Source organism: Drosophila mojavensis, unplaced genomic scaffold (genome assembly GCF_018153725.1).
Source record: "Drosophila mojavensis isolate 15081-1352.22 unplaced genomic scaffold, ASM1815372v1 contig_74, whole genome shotgun sequence".
In the NCBI taxonomy this organism is placed as follows: domain Eukaryota; kingdom Metazoa; phylum Arthropoda; class Insecta; order Diptera; family Drosophilidae; genus Drosophila; species Drosophila mojavensis.
This window is the reverse complement of record NW_025318899.1, coordinates 24,042,171-24,057,937: the sequence shown is the minus strand read 5'-3', so window position 1 is coordinate 24,057,937 and position 15,767 is coordinate 24,042,171. Positions and strand designations below refer to the sequence as shown.

Below are 15,767 nucleotides of genomic sequence, written 5' to 3'. Positions count from 1 at the left end.
CGGCTTAAGAGCGACCAGAGGGGCATACCTACGATATATAAAGAATGTAATTTGGGAGCAGCTACTCAGTTGTCATCGTCACTCTGGCGTTAAGCACACTCTCCGTTGCGGCTGTCATTTTAATCAGTTTACTAAGCACACATCTCCACGGAAACTCTAAATTCTTCAGTTATATAGTTGATACTCGTCTAAAAGTGGATTAAATGTCAGTTAGCTTCGTGCCAGTGCCAACCGGCAGCGATTTTCCCTTGGAAAATTTACCATATGCTGTCTTCTCTACTAAGTCGAATGTGAGTAATTCAAATTGTATGCAACTTAATTTAGAATTATTATTTAGAATATATAATACATATTCCTTATTTTGAGCTATTTTAAATATATGTGAAAAAACAATTGATATATCATATTTAATAGCGAATGTCACATGGAATATTATGAAATAGTCAGTAAAGAAATTTCTCATGTGCTCGGTCTCTCAATTTAAAACAAAGACTGCTTTAGTGCATATCATTTGCATGTTAAATTATATCAAAACTAGTTTGTTTACGAAAACAACCTCTGATTTCCATAGTCATAACAGCTACTGCTATGTATAACACCTGCTAATCTTTGAATATCGTATCTGAACATCGTATAATTTCTTATGGCCGTATTCTAGTTTGTTTACGAAAACAACCTCTGATTTCCATAGTCATAACAGCTACTGCTATGTATAACACCTGCTTATCTTTGAATATCGTATCTGAACATCGTATAATTTCTTATGGCCGTATTCTTGTTGCTTTACAGCCCGTCCATCGGCTGTGCGTCGCAATCGGTGAGCATGTGCTGGATCTAAGAGCTGTGTCGCATTTGTTTGCATCCCCGCTGCAGGTATGTACTTTGCACTGCTTGCTGAACTGCTTGATGAGTATGCTCTGTTTTCTATAGGCTGCTCTGCAGGCAGACACGCTGAACTTGTTGATGAGCTTGGGTCATGAGGCGTGGGATGAAGTGAGGACTCAAACCCAAAAACTGTTGACCAAGGGTTCCGAAGTGGAGCAGAATGTGGACTTAGGAAGCGCGTAGGTTATCTATATACCTTCCATTCGATTCAAATTCCTAATTTATTTTCTGTTTATTGGTTGTGCTAGAGCTCTGATACCTCAGTCGGAGATTTCGCTGCATTTGCCAGCTCAGATTGGTGACTACACGGACTTCTACTCCTCCATTCATCATGCCACCAATGTGGGCATAATGTTCCGCGGTGCAGATAATGCTCTGATGCCCAATTGGCGTCATTTACCAGTGGGTTATCATGGACGCGCCAGCTCGGTTGTTGTGTCGGGCACGCCCATTCGCCGACCCTTGGGACAGACGTTGCCCGAGGGCGCTGACAAACCCATCTTTGGAGCATGCAAGCTTCTGGACTTTGAGCTGGAAATGGCATTTTTCATAGGCGGCCCTGGCAACCCACTGGGCGAACCCATCAAGGTGGACGATGCCTGGCAGAATGTCTTTGGATTTACGTTGATGAACGATTGGAGTGCTCGTGATATACAGAAGTGGGAGTACGTGCCACTGGGCCCTTTTACGGCTAAGAATCTGGGCACCACCATATCTCCCTGGGTGGTGACGACAGCAGCGCTGAAGCCATTTTTGATCGATAACTTTCCACAGGAACCGGAAGTGCTGCCATACCTAAGACAGACTATTCCCTTTAACTTTGACATCAATCTGGAAGTTTCCCTAAAACGTAAGATCTACATGGTACTGAAATTATTTTGGTATGGTTAACCCGAATTTCTTAATTCATAGCTGCCAATGACAGCGAGTCGCTGATTAGCAAGTCTAACTTTAAGCACTTGTATTGGACACCGCTGCAGCAGATCGCTCACCACACGGTCACCGGCTGTAATTTGCGGCCAGGTGATTTAATGGCATCTGGCACGATAAGCGGCGAGACACCCGACTCGTACGGCTCGCTATTGGAGCTGTGCTGGCGTGGCACTAAGACCGTGGAGCTTCAAGGTGGCAAGACACGAAAATTCCTGCAGGACTACGATGAGGTCATCATTCGCGGGCACTGCGAGAAAGATGGCCTGCGCATTGGTTTTGGCAGTTGCGCTGGTCAAGTGTTGCCGGCTCCCCCAGTGGAACAATGAATATGCATACATACATACATATGTAAATAAATACATATTTATTTATATATAAATAAAGAAATCTGAATCTATATCTGTTTACCACTTGCAATCAACAAGTGACAAAAACTCTTTGCCTCTGGCCACTCTCTCTATCTCTCTCTGTTTTTCTCTCTTAAGTCGTGCGCTCTCTGAGAGCGCCAAGCGGTGTCTGCGCCTTTCCACGCTGCTTCGTAAATATGCGCATGCTGCCGGCGTCGTCGTCGTCGTCGACGGCACTGCTGGCGCCTAAGTCGCAGTCAGTCAGTCAGTTCTCAGTGAGCGACGGTGAAGGCAAAAGTAATTTGAAAGCGTCGCGCGCGCAGCAAACAAATTTATAATATTCAATGAAGAGGGGGAATTAAATCACAAAAAAAGTTAAATAAGTTAATAACATGACACACTAGCTATTAGCGCCGTACGCAATCTAAATGGCTGCGCTTTTAGTTTTGTTTTATTAAAAAAATAATAAGATATTCGAATAAGCAAAACAAATCAAATTTGTGTTACGCAGTGCGGGCATGTCTTGAAAAACCGTTAAAAGTGTAAGATGAACTACAAAATATTCAATATTTATTTGTTATCTGAAATATTACTGTGTGCTTGGCCAGTAAAGCCAGTTGATTTTTTTTCCAACTTTATGTGAATATTTTTTCTCAAATTTCGTGTGCGGCAACCACTCGCAATGACTGGAAAAATCAATTTTGTAGCAGGTCTGCGCACGCACGCACACACACAAACACGCACGCACACTCACACACACAGAAGTCAAGCAGACGCATGCACGGGCACATAAACACACAGACAGGCATGCGAACGTCTGAGCTTGGCGCCCACCCACCCTGGTGCACTCGAAACCAGACTCAGGACCCTTTAAAATACCGAACAATCCACTTCTCTGTCGTTTGCCTGCTCTGTTGTTGTTGTTGTTGTTGCTGTTGTGCTTGTGCTTGCTTGCATTGATTTTCTGCATACACACATTTCGTCCACAAATCTGCGGCAGATGCACAGAGAAGTACACACACACACACAGAGACATACATACATATGCACACATACCACACGCTCAGCATGCAAAAAGTTAATCAGCAGACTGCACAGTCCCCCAACAGCCTCAACAACAACAACAATAGCAGCGAGTAAAAAGATACGCAACAGCAAATGGCTATAAAAAAAGTTTGCAATTAACTGGCGCCGTCGGCTGTCATGCTGGAACAGACGCTCGCACTTGCCCCGACGGCGCGCCCCCTACTCAACCTTAGGGAACCTGTTTTGGCGCGCCAGTTGCGCTTCTCGTTTGCCTCTGCCCATGCATCGTGCGCATGTGTCCGGGAGAGGCCCGAGTGCCATGTCTAGACTGCGAAGTGGACTGCTCTGGCTCTCACTCACGCTCTCTCTTGCTTTCGTTGTGCTGCTCGTGCTCATTGGACGCACGCGCCGGCTGCGGCGTCCACTCTCATTGACGATAACAGGCGAATACAAAGCATAAAGCAAAAAGCTGCACAATTAATTTCCATGTTTATATTTACTTACTCCCTAGGACATTGAGATGACAGCGAGTGAGAATCGTGTATGGGGGGATTATACCTCTAGTGCAATGAATTTACTTATATAATTAAGTAATGAACTAATAGTAGGTCAATTTGTCCTATCTAATCCAATATCTAGGAGGTAAAATTCCAAAATTGTTTAGATCATTTTGCGTCATCGTGACACGATTCACTTCAAATTGCTCATCTCTATTTGCTTTGCTTGATTCTTATCAGCAGAAAGTCATAAATTGAGTGACAATGCTTTCTGTTTCATTCGTTAAGCTCTGACGGTGTAAATGATAGTCAATTGCTTCCATGCGCACACACACATACACATATGTACATACAAAAATATCAAAGAGTTGAGTGCATAAATTCATTGGAATGTGCACTATTATCTCTTTATTATAAATTACTAAACATATAATAAATTGCTATAAAGGCTCCGGTCCTATTTGCAAAGTAATTAACCCATTTTCCGCAACCGAGGAACATAATATACAATAATTTGAATGAGTGTGCGCTTCGATAAGGTGAGCCGCACAGCAACGTGTAGTCAGTTCTCGCAAAGTATCGAGACATTTTAATACAGTTCAGTCAAGCGCCTAATTAAAATCAAAAGTCGAAATTTCCAATTACCGTCACAGACGCCACTCCAAAGCAGAAGGCTTTTAACAGTATCTATATGTCTACACGTCTGATGGGGACATAGACCAAAATTGTGTATTAATTTTTAATGTGTGAAAATCTTTAGCTTGAATTTATCTTCTTAAACTTGAATTTGAATTACTCTATGACGAAAATAATAAAGCAAAAATTCAGATATATATATAATATATGCATAAGCAAATGCGATCTACCTATTGATGTTTGCAGATAAACTAAAAGGCAGATATGCTCGTAGAGTTATATAGTGGAATCTATATTACCTCTTGTTAAAAATAAAAACTAGAATATGTGCCAAGAATTTCTTTGTACTCGTTTGTATTCCGACCAATTATTGCGTACATACGATTTTTTGCTGAGTGTTTCTTATACCCTGAATCCATTGGAAACGGGAAATTTGGGTATAATGGTTTTGTTCAAATGTATGATACAGGCATAAGGAGGCGTGGCTGACGTGGCAAAGTAAAGTATGTAAATTCTCGATCAGAAGAACGAGCTGAGTTGATCTCTGCATGTTGTTGCGATGTTAGTTGACATTGTCTTACTGAGAATTCTCCTCTTTGATTCTTCTAATGGATTTAACTAACTGTTTGATAATCTTCTCTTGGGAACAATTACATTTATATAATGCCTATTTTCAGTTAACTTTAACCAACACTGCGTCCGTCCCTTCAATTGTACTTGTGTATACCATATGCGGAAACGATTTATCATTTTCTTATTGTTGACGAAAAATCCTAATTTTAGCTATTTTTTAAACGCAATTGAAATATTTTAGATTTACAACATTTACTGCATTGGAATTTCAGTTCTTCACATTATTAAGGGTATCTCCTAGTCGACCACTATTACGTTTTTATTATTATTTTTTTTTTTTGCTTAGCGGAATGCGGCACCAAATGATTCCAAAGTACAATGATGTCGACAAAACGCCCCCGTTGTAGCGCCAGCTCCATTTTCAGTAAAGTGGGTGGGGTGACTGCCTGACTGACTGATTGACAGACAGAATGACAGACAGACAGACTGATAAAGAAGCCAAGCGCCAAGCGCAACAACAACTACATACATACATACATACAAACACACAAAATTGTTGCTCTTATTACAATTGCGGGTGATCAGCAACTGCGAGTGGTGCTGCTCCAGCCAGTGGATCGAGTCTCTTTGTAATTGGGTCTCGTCGTTATCGTCGTCAATAAATTGCAGCATTAGCTAAATTTACAGTGCGCCCACGGAATACAGAGTGAATTGGAGGCTGAAGCCAAACCCTACAAATGTTTTGGACTCCAATGGCAACTGGCCAGACTGGTCATTGCGTTACAGTTTGCTTATATATGCTTATACGAGTGCATGAACGATCCGCAATTCATAACAAAAGAAAACAATCGGACATAATATAGAAATGAGTGTTTATACATATATTGACTGCATTAAATGCTTATTTCAGCACTATTTACTGCTGCTCAGCCAAAATGCCATAAACAATAAGCGTCTGGGAGTTGAGAGCTGATAAGATCAACAAAAGCGGCAAGCAAACGACACTTCAAACCAAAAACAAGCTAAAACTCGCATCATGACTGGGCAAGTGTGGAGTTTACGGTGCGGGACGCTCTTCATAATGCTTATGATTACTCTAACTTTGGCCTGTGAGTACACACAATTGATTCATTTTAAGGATAAATGTATAAATATATATTGATATCTACAGCGCCAGCGCCCAGTCGCCAGTATAGCTGCATGAGCTACAAGGAGAACGACAATTTACAGCACGACGACGACTATGAGCAGGAGAGCAGCGAAGGCATCAGTGTGGAGCAGCAGCAGCAGTACCTGGAGGCAGGCGCCCTGCCCACTGAGCCACACAAGCGCAGCTGCACCGAGGGCTACACGTTCTGCTTCACGCTGTGGAATCAGACCTCGAATGGCACGCGTTTCGTTAAGCAGGGTAAGTTTTAAATTAATAGGAAAGATTTAGTGGTATGAGATGAACTGCATCCGATTTTCCGATTGAATATATTTAAGTAAATCATTAATTTTTAGGCTTTCTTAGAATGTTTTATCTGGCTAAATTATATAGCCGAAAGCTACATGCAATTGTTCAAACTCTAGCTCCACAGACATATGAGATGTTATTTCTTCCTGAATTTCGATACACGTATATTAAAGCAGAAATAGCTATAGATTTTTTTGAAACTCGATCCTAGTATCTAGCCCATAAAGGCAATGAGATCCACGCGTTCATATACACAGACTAACGGAAGAACGAACAGGCACACGGACAGACAGACTCAGCTCATCGTCATCGTCATTATTAATATTGTGAGGAGCAATATAGGTATGCACGTATTTATGTATATGAACGTATGTACGTATTTGCTATGCGTTTATATGCATATACATTTTATGGGGCCTCTCACGCCTCCTTTTGCCTGTATCATTTTAACGAAGACCATATCCTGATGTAAAAACCTGAATCAAATGTATTATAGCTTGCGATTTTCTTTCTTTGTAGGCTGCTGGAAGGACAATACAGATCGCAATTCAATTTGCAGCCACTCGAAGTGCACCAGCTCGGCACCCACATCCCGCAACAACAGCCTCTACTACTGCTGCTGCTCCGGCGAGCTGTGCAACGCCCAAGTGGCTATCGTGGAGCCGGCACCGCAAGAGCTGGCGAACAATGTGCAGCTGGTGCTGTACAATCGAGCCACGTCGCAGCAGCAAAGCTCCTTTAGAGCCACCACGCTGCTCACCTGTGTGGGTCTGCTGACAGTCCTCGTAATCGGCATCCTGTTGGCCGTTCAATATTGTCGCGGGGTCAAGGAGAATAGCGAGCCTGAGGAATCGCCGCTGGCGCCATCCGGACCCGGCTACAGCTCCAATCTGCGGAATGTCGACAACATGAACCTGATCGGCATGCTGGGCAGTGGCAAATACGGCACTGTGATGAAGGGCATGCTGCACGACCAGGAAGTGGCCGTCAAGATCTACCCCGAGGCGCACCACCAGTATTACGTGAATGAGAGGAACATTTACGCACTGCCACTGATGGACTGTCCGGCACTGCTCAGCTACTTTGGTAAGCCTGCAGCGAGTGGCATACATCAGCAGATTCATTGATTCATTGTTATTTCCCACTTAGGCTACGACGAGCGCCGCACCATGGATGGCCGCATGGAGTACCAGCTGGTGTTATCGCTCGCACCACTGGGCTGCCTTCAGGATTGGCTGATTGCCAACAGCACGGACTTTGCCCAGTGCTGCGGCATGCTGCGCTCCATTACGCGCGGCCTGTCCCACTTGCACACCGAGCTGCGATTGGGCGAGCTGCACAAGCCCTGCGTGGCCCACCGCGATCTCAACTCGCGCAACATTCTGGTGCAGGCGGATCTCAGCTGCTGCATAGCGGACTTCGGATTTGCACTGAAGGTGTTCGGCTCGAAGTACGAGTACAAGGGCGAGGTGGCCATGGCCGAGACCAAGAGCATCAATGAGGTGGGCACACTGCGCTATATGGCCCCGGAGCTGCTCGAGGGTGCCGTTAACTTGCGAGACTGTGAGACATCGCTCAAGCAAATGGACGTTTACGCCCTGGGCCTGGTGCTGTGGGAGGTGGCAACACGTTGCTCGGACTTCTATGCTCCCGGGCAGGTGACGCCGCCCTACAAGGCGCCCTATGAGCAGGAAGTGGGTCCACATCCCACTTTCGACCAGATGCAAGCTCTAGTGGTGCGGCACAAGGCACGCCCACTGTTCCCGGCGGGCTGGGGCGGTGGTGCTGCTGCCAAGCTAGTGCGCGATACCTGCGAGGATTGCTGGGATCACGATGCAGACGCCAGGCTGACATCGCTTTGCGCCGAGGAGCGCATGCAGGAGATGTCCAGCTTGCGTCCACGGCTCCAAACGCAGCCGGCCAGTCCGCTGCTTAACACCAACAACTTGGCCTCTCCCACGGCGACGCTCGTTAGCACAATCAGCAACACGACAACGACAACGACTGCGGCTGCAGTGCATCAAGTCCAATCGCAGCTCTCGTCGGCCGATGGTGGACTTCTGCAGCCGCCGCCTAATCAGCAATTCCCCACAGAGAAGAATCACCTGAGCTACGCACAGCCTCAGTTGCAGCCGCACCTGCAGGGGCGCAATCCTTGCCAGGAGCGCAACCTGGCGCCTCAGTCACTGCGGACGCCACCTGTGCTCGTGGAGCGCAGCAAGAAGCACAGCTTTCAGCCCCAGCAGGAGCAGAGCCTGTCCTGCCTGGAGCACGACGTGAGCGTGGAAGAGCTCATTGCCAGCCGCCAGCAGAAGCAGAACTCAAGTCTGGGCCAGGGCTTTCCCAAGCAGCAAAACACAGACCAGAAGCTACGTGGATGGCATGGTGTGCGCGCCCTGATCCACAAGAAACTGTTTCGCAAGGAGCACGCCGAGGAGCTCTGCAGGCAGCTGCAGCTGGGCGAGGAGAAGTCGAATCTCGTGGCGGCTCTGAAGAGCATGGACAATGCACAATTGGCCAGTGGTCTGAGGCGACCCAACAATCTGGACTTGAGTCCTCTGCAGCCCTTGGATAGAGCTAATCTGCTGCAGCTTCGCAGTGCGGAGCAGCGTACCGGCACGCCCGCTCATATTGTGCCCCGTTCGCTGTCCAGCAGCCTCATCAAGCACATTAACTGCAATGGGAACAGCAGCCAGAACCCGAATCAGAACCACAACCAAAACCACAACAACAACAACGAAAACGAGCTGCACATGCTGTCCGGCTCCCGGGCTCCAAAACGACGTCCCGGACACCTGCGCACAAACTCGCTCCTGGTGACCAGCAACAGCGGCAACCTGCCGACGCCAACAGAGCAGCAAATGCGCCGACAGCACAGCCTGGAGGTCTTCCGCGAGGTATTCAGTGGGCGTGGCAGCAGTGAGCGACTGCGCGATCCCAGCGAGCGGGTCAAAACGCCCGGAGATGTGCCGCCCTCCGTGCGGAAGGCGCGCGCCTCGAAGACCCTGAGTCTATACGATGATCGCATGATGGACTCGTCGCTGTTAAATATACTCTAGCATGAGGAGGTTCTGCTGCTGGAGCTTTAAGACTATCATCGGCAGCAGAACTCCATATAGTAGTGAACTCATATCTTAAGTTTCATCAAGCACACATATTCAGCGATAGCCATACGGAGAGCTTACGGCTCTCGACCTGATACTTAAATCCGATATTGAGTAAAACCCACACAGATATATCTAACATATATAATGTATTTTTCAAAAGCATAATCCACAAATTCTCGCTCATAGCAGATAGATCCAGAGAAATCTAGAAGTATATGTATTTTTCCACCAATCATCGTAGTGTTTAGTGCGGTAAACAACCAAAGTCCTTATAGGTTAGAACAGGATGCAGCAGCATGGTACGGAGTAGAAGTATATAGAAGACTACAACGCAAGTAAATCCGTATAGGCGACATATTTTTGACTTGAACTGGACGTTAAGCAGTCTGACTATAGTGAATCGATAGTGGTATAGAGGTTAAGTGCTCAATAGAATTGAGCTTACAGGGCGTAACTGTACCTCGGCTAGGTTTACAGTCGGTTTAGGATCAAGCAGAATGGGGCTTTCAGTGGGCCAACAGGTTAGGAAAAGTTTTTTAAAACTATATACACATGCATATATAACTAAAAGAAAAACATTTAGACTTATTACACGATTATATATAAGCTGGCGGCTGGGGCTGACACTGCGACAAAAATTTACTTAAAGGATAAGGAAGAGAAGTACGCAGCCCTGAGTCCAGAGCACACACACACTCGCCTATTTTTCCAAGTATTATACGAACCCATTCTAAAGCAACTCTGACACCCTATAAAGAATTTCATGCGTATGCCTTTCTATTGTATTCAAACTTAGATTTCGGAATAGGTTTCTTTATCATTTACGTAGTACATGTAGACCAAAACACCCACAGCCTTTTAATTAAAAATAATATATATATAATTATATATTTAAACACTAGTCATATGATTTACATTAACTATAAATATGTTTAGGAAGCGTTTATTTAACTTCATTTATTAAGGCAAATAAACAATGAACCCAAGTGTACCAAGTGTCACTCACTTCATTTTGCATTGCAAATCACGCAGGTCGCCGTCTCAGCTCGATCAGCACCGGAGCATTGGGCTTGTTGATCAGCAGAGTTTCAATATCCAGCTCGACATCCGTTCGGCCGCGCCAGATGAGCTCATAGTTGCGCAGCAGCTGCGTGGAATGGAATTTGAATTTTAAATTTCTTCGCTATGGTATTGTAGATAGATAGATAGAGATTACCCTCAAGAGCAAGACGTGCATATTCTGTTCGGCGAGGCGGCGAGCGATGCAGGCGCGCGTGCCGTGTCCGAAAGGCATGACCAGATAAGGATTGAGAGCGCTGCGTTGCTGCAGCCAACGGTCGGGCTGGAAACTTAGAGGATCTGGAAAATGTTCAGGCTGGCGACACGCAATCATATTCTGGGTTACAACGGTGGTCTGCACAGGGGAAAGAGTTTAAGTATGTGTCTAGTTATTGGAATCCTCAGTTCTCTCCACTTACTCCCTTGGGCACAAAGTAGCCACTGAGCAATGTATCCTGGTTGAGGACACGGCCAAAGCCAATGGAAATGGGGTTTAGGCGCAGCGACTCCTTGAGCACTGCCCGCGTATATGTAATCTCCGTGCGCAACGCATCCGCGCTAAGCGACTCTTCAGGCTTGGGCAGCACTTTGACTGCCTCCGCGTGGAGACGCAACTGCACTTCAGGATGCCGTGCCACATGGTACAGCAGAAACGCGGAGGCATACGAGGTGGTGTCAATGCCAGCTAGCAATAAGTCAGCCGCCGTGCCCACAACATCAAGTCGGTCTAGCTGAGGGTTTTGCGCATAGCTGGCAATCAGAGAGGATCGGAATGAGCTTCCTTGCACACTTTGCTCCAGCAGCTCCAGGGCAACGCTTTCCATATACGCCTGAGCGCGCCGCAGCTTCCGGTAGCTGGGCGTTTCTATGAAGCGCCACAGCTGTAAGCCCTGGTCGGTGGGCAGGATGCAGCTGTTTGTGGTCTCCGCGGCATGCATGAGCTGTGTGGAGCGGGAGGAGGCATGTTGCTCCTCGGGCGAAAATGATTGGATGCGTGCTCCAAAGGTCAACAGGCAGGTCACTAATGATGCCAATGAATGGAATAGAATGGAATTGATTATTGAAATCGACTATAGACAACTGTGTAATTCGCTCACGTTCCAAGTTCAGTCTGGTTAGCTTGGGTAGCATGTCGATGGCTGCACCAGCTTCAACCGACTGTTCCAGAAAGGTCAAGAACTCTTGTGTCACTGCATCCACCTCGCGCACGAAGTTGCGCACACTTCTCGGCGCACTCAGCTCCTTCTGCAGCTGGGAGCGAAGGCGCCACCAGTCGGGCCCGTTTGTGGGCAGCAGGCCCGTGGTCTTGTAGAGATGTGGTCGCTGCTTGCGGTACTGGGCCAGGGCCAGGTGGCTGCGTCGCTGAGGAAAGTCGCGCTCGTTGAGCAGTGTCGCAATGTCTTTGGGATCGTACAGCCAAACAATATCCTGACCCGGCACCATTGTCTCTCTTACAATTGATCCGTATTTCTCGTACTTATCCTGGCCAGCCTTGTGCAACTGCAGCCAGGAGTAGGCACCAATGCCAGGCATATAGTTGTACAGATTACCCAGTCCAAACGGACCTCGTGGCCCCGGCATCGCCTCAAATGGTTTGACGAACGTGCATTGCCGCGAGTTGCAGCAGATTTTCAATAACTTCGTCAGCATTTTGGTCCGCTCAGCTGCGTTCGTCGCCGATTTCCGAAAATAACTGAAACAGACTTTTACGATGGGTAAGCATTTAGGGTTTTCGTTTCTTGCGCCTTCTTTTGTTTCACTTGTCACTGAAAAGGTAACAGAATCCAATAATCTGCTCGCTTTGGAGTCGTGTTTACCTGTGATGCAGACTTCTACCATTCGTTTACCTGACGAGAGAGGTAGAGAGAGAGAAAGGGAGAGAGAGCGTGCATCAGCTGTGCTCTTAAGACTGCTTTAAAGTTTCCATTATTCGAAAAGAAGCGTTGTATACTTTTAGGCGGTTTGTAATAAAACATTTCCATATGTTCTGTCCCTGTCCAGTTGACAGAATACGCGCATTCATTCCCCCAAACCCTCTTGCGCACAATTTGCCTGTCCAGCCGAAGGCCCCAGTTGCCAATGCTTTAGTTTTAAGTTAGTCTTAAGCTTATATTAATTCTAATCTGTAATCAATTTATTCCGACTGTCAAATAAGCGTGAAATACTATATAAGAATAGTATAGTAGAGCTATATATGTATATACATAGAGCCTGCAGCTTTACAGGTAAGAAACTGAATATTTTACATATTTTACAAAATAAATCTACATTAAAAACTATTGAGCTAGTAGGTAGATCAATTGAAATAAAAATTGTAATACAAATTCATATATTCAGTAAAGCAGACTATCTTAAGATTGGATAAGTATGGATAAATGCTCTATGTATTAAATGTATTACATAAAATCAGAGTTTAATTGTTAAAAAAAATTAAGGACATACAAAAAGTTGTAATGTAATATACAAAATTAATAGAATTAATCACAAATGAGGATTTATTAGCAATGAGCTGCAAAAAATAATTAAGTTTAGTTTTATTTATTTATTTATTTTTTTTTTTTAATCCATAGACTATAAAAAAAAATTTTTTTTCGCAAATCTGAATGAATGAAAATGTTACAATCCCAAGTTATATACATATAGTCCCGTTAAGAAAATTTAGTTTATACTGCTTTATAATAATTATTAATATTAATAATTTGAAAATAATAACTTATGTTTTGCATTATTTATATTTAAAATCACTTAATATGTAGTTTGTCTCGACTTTAAAGCACCTAAATTTTAATCTATAACTCAAAACTAATCTTCTTTAATGTCCTCCTGTGGCTTGGCTTTTACCTTTTTTTCTTTAATGCGTCTCACCTTCTTCTTCTTATTTATGCTTTGCCAGATCAGAAAGATAAAATTGCCAAAGAATAAGAGCATAAAAAGTAGAGGTAAAATCAAAACTTCCATAGATTTTCTAATATGGTAAAACATTCCAGAAGACTTGGAGACCGACAAATGCTTAAAGAGGTTCGGCTGGCTGACCAATTGCTCCGCATACCAAACGGCCACATCCAAAGGCTTCAGTTGGCGAGTGCGATAATTGAGCTGTGCCTGCTGCATTGATTCCAAATAGGAATCGTCTCGTATCAATTGCTTTAAAGCCGCGGAGAAGCTGTTTAGTGCAAAGTCTCCGGGTGAAACTCGAACTCCCAAATGACGTTCCTCCAAGCGTTGTGCGTTCTGTGGTGCAAAGAGGTAAGGGTCTGAAATATATATAAATGAATCTCAGCTTACATTGATCTGATCCATTAGCACGGGCAACACAATAATTGGAACTGCATTGTAGACAGCTTCCTGGACACTGAAGCTATCTCCATGACTGAGAAACGCTTTTACATTGGAGTGAGCTGAAATCGGAAACAAGAATTGAGACAGGATTCGAGTTAAAAGAGGCTCTCAGCTAACCCAAAATATTTTGCTGCATATTTTCAACCACGTTGATGGCTCGCAGATTGTAAAAGTTTTCGGACAACTGAAGCTCCTTCACATTATTCACATTCCACAGGAAGCCGAACTGGCCGTACTCCCTGATCATAGTCTCAATCGCCTGAATGCCCAAGCCATACATCAGCTCAATATGGGGCAGATTTATATAAATGATTCCCTCGGAAAAGCGATCTATAAAGTCCTGAGTGCTGAAGGGCAATGGCTCCGACTCGGAGAGAATGTGCAAGCCACCCACCTCTATAACGTTCGGTGGCATGTTCTGCACATAGTCCAAAGACGGATGCGTGTTGAGCAGCACTACCTGCACATCGGGAGTGAAGTACCCGTTGCCCAGCATGCCGTTTAAGACGGGCTGGACCACAGACCATTGAATGCTGTTGGGAAAGGGAAAGATTGAGAATGGATTATCTTCCCCTAGTCTGCAGTCGTTTAGTTTCATAGTTACAATTGCTCAGCCAGGTACATGGCATGGTTCTGCAGCCGGTGCCAGTACTTCATTTTGAGAGGCAGTCGACTGGCGAAGTGCGGAATCGTTGCAGCACTGATGGTGTTCTCAGCTTCAACTAACTGAAGTAGGTCTGTCGTCAGCTTGCCACTGCTGAGGGCCATGACGGGCACAGATCGCAGTTGGGGCAGCCTCGATAGTAGACATTCAATGGAATAGGTGGCATCATAGATAATCAAGTCAAAATTGCCCTCCGGAATGTTGAAGTCCTTGAAGAAGAGTGTCTCAACCGTGAAGCGACAGGTGCCAAGCAGCGCCTCATACCAGATGAGCAGATGCTTAATATCCCAATAGTTCTGGTAGTGACCCATCGCGTCCACATAGTGCTTCCGAACCACGTCGTACTCGTTGCTCACCGGAACGCTGGTTATGCCCGGTATGTCTGCATCCATCTGTGAGCCAATCACTGTCAGCTGGTGGCCGCGCTCAGCGAGTGCCTGGAAGAAGGGCAGCACCCAGCCAGGATTATTGTGCGCCGGCGTGCCGACAATGCACAAAATCCGAGCAGCATTCGACTGCTGCCAGTTGCTGCAAGTCAGCAGCAGCAGCAGCAGCAGCGGCGGCAAAAGAGCCGCGATAGATTTCATGTTACCAAACGATTGCACCGCAACAACGCGACTGATTCACCACTGGTCCCACCGGTTGAGATAAGATAACGATAATCAATACCAAACGATAAGAGTTTTGTTTTGTTTATTTTTTTTCTCTCTGGAGAGCAGTGTACGCTCAAAACAAAAACGAAATGCTATATAGAGCGTATGTTCAGACTGAACATGACAAACTTGGCAAAGTTTGTTACGTTTAAATTTTTTGGATTTATCTTTCTAATTTATAAATACTCAACATGTAGCGTATACATGTATTTATAATTAATCAATTAATCGCTAGTCAGCTCTGATTAACGATATTAACATGATTATTAGATACATTTTCCATAAAATACAACCACAACGATCGGAAAGGCCCGGCTAAAAGAGTTAATATTCTATTCTAATCATTCTACTCTTACACGGTGCAGCTGCTGCTCTTGGGCTACTCTTTAGACCTTTACTACGGCGTATTAATCGTAGAATAAATGTTGGAAAAAGCGCTAAGCTCAATTCAATAATGAAGTCTTTAGACTTTTCCGATAGTAATGATAATAAAGATTTTCCCGACATGTGAGTTAGGGGCGTGGCAAATCGGAAAATGTATTTTCCAGCAAGTCAGAAAACTTGTTACTTGAACAGCTAGATAGTTGACTTG

The 15,767-nt window shown here is 45.0% G+C and overlaps 4 protein-coding genes across 4 annotated transcripts; 2 read left to right on the top strand and 2 right to left on the bottom strand.

Moving 5' to 3' along the window:
- Nucleotides 1-55: 55 nt before the first annotated feature.
- On the top strand, nucleotides 56-2,217 carry LOC6583484 (fumarylacetoacetase). Its single transcript, XM_002009116.4, has 5 exons — nucleotides 56-290; nucleotides 790-873; nucleotides 931-1,064; nucleotides 1,134-1,735; nucleotides 1,798-2,217. Exons 1-5 carry the CDS (start codon nucleotides 204-206, stop codon nucleotides 2,142-2,144), a joined length of 1,254 nt encoding a protein of 417 aa, XP_002009152.1. The 5' UTR covers nucleotides 56-203; the 3' UTR covers nucleotides 2,145-2,217.
- A 213-nt stretch (nucleotides 2,218-2,430) lies between these two features.
- LOC6583483 (probable serine/threonine-protein kinase DDB_G0278665) lies at nucleotides 2,431-9,600 on the top strand. The gene is made up of 5 exons (XM_032730999.2): nucleotides 2,431-2,707; nucleotides 5,808-6,006; nucleotides 6,069-6,305; nucleotides 6,873-7,439; nucleotides 7,503-9,600. Exons 2-5 carry the CDS (start codon nucleotides 5,934-5,936, stop codon nucleotides 9,410-9,412), a joined length of 2,787 nt encoding a protein of 928 aa, XP_032586890.1. The 5' UTR covers nucleotides 2,431-2,707; nucleotides 5,808-5,933; the 3' UTR covers nucleotides 9,413-9,600.
- Nucleotides 9,601-10,387: 787 nt separating this feature from the next.
- LOC6583482 (cytochrome P450 302a1, mitochondrial) lies at nucleotides 10,388-12,329 on the bottom strand. Its single transcript, XM_002009114.4, has 4 exons — nucleotides 11,617-12,329; nucleotides 10,939-11,540; nucleotides 10,677-10,874; nucleotides 10,388-10,607 (listed from the first exon to the last, which is right to left on the bottom strand). Exons 1-4 carry the CDS (start codon nucleotides 12,167-12,169, stop codon nucleotides 10,485-10,487), a joined length of 1,476 nt encoding a protein of 491 aa, XP_002009150.3. The 5' UTR covers nucleotides 12,170-12,329; the 3' UTR covers nucleotides 10,388-10,484.
- A 903-nt stretch (nucleotides 12,330-13,232) lies between these two features.
- Nucleotides 13,233-15,277, bottom strand: LOC6583481 (UDP-glucosyltransferase 2). Its single transcript, XM_002009113.4, has 4 exons — nucleotides 14,463-15,277; nucleotides 13,976-14,391; nucleotides 13,805-13,917; nucleotides 13,233-13,750 (listed from the first exon to the last, which is right to left on the bottom strand). The coding sequence occupies exons 1-4, from the start codon at nucleotides 15,107-15,109 to the stop codon at nucleotides 13,322-13,324; spliced, it is 1,605 nt and encodes a 534-aa protein (XP_002009149.1). The 5' UTR covers nucleotides 15,110-15,277; the 3' UTR covers nucleotides 13,233-13,321.
- Nucleotides 15,278-15,767: the final 490 nt, after the last annotated feature.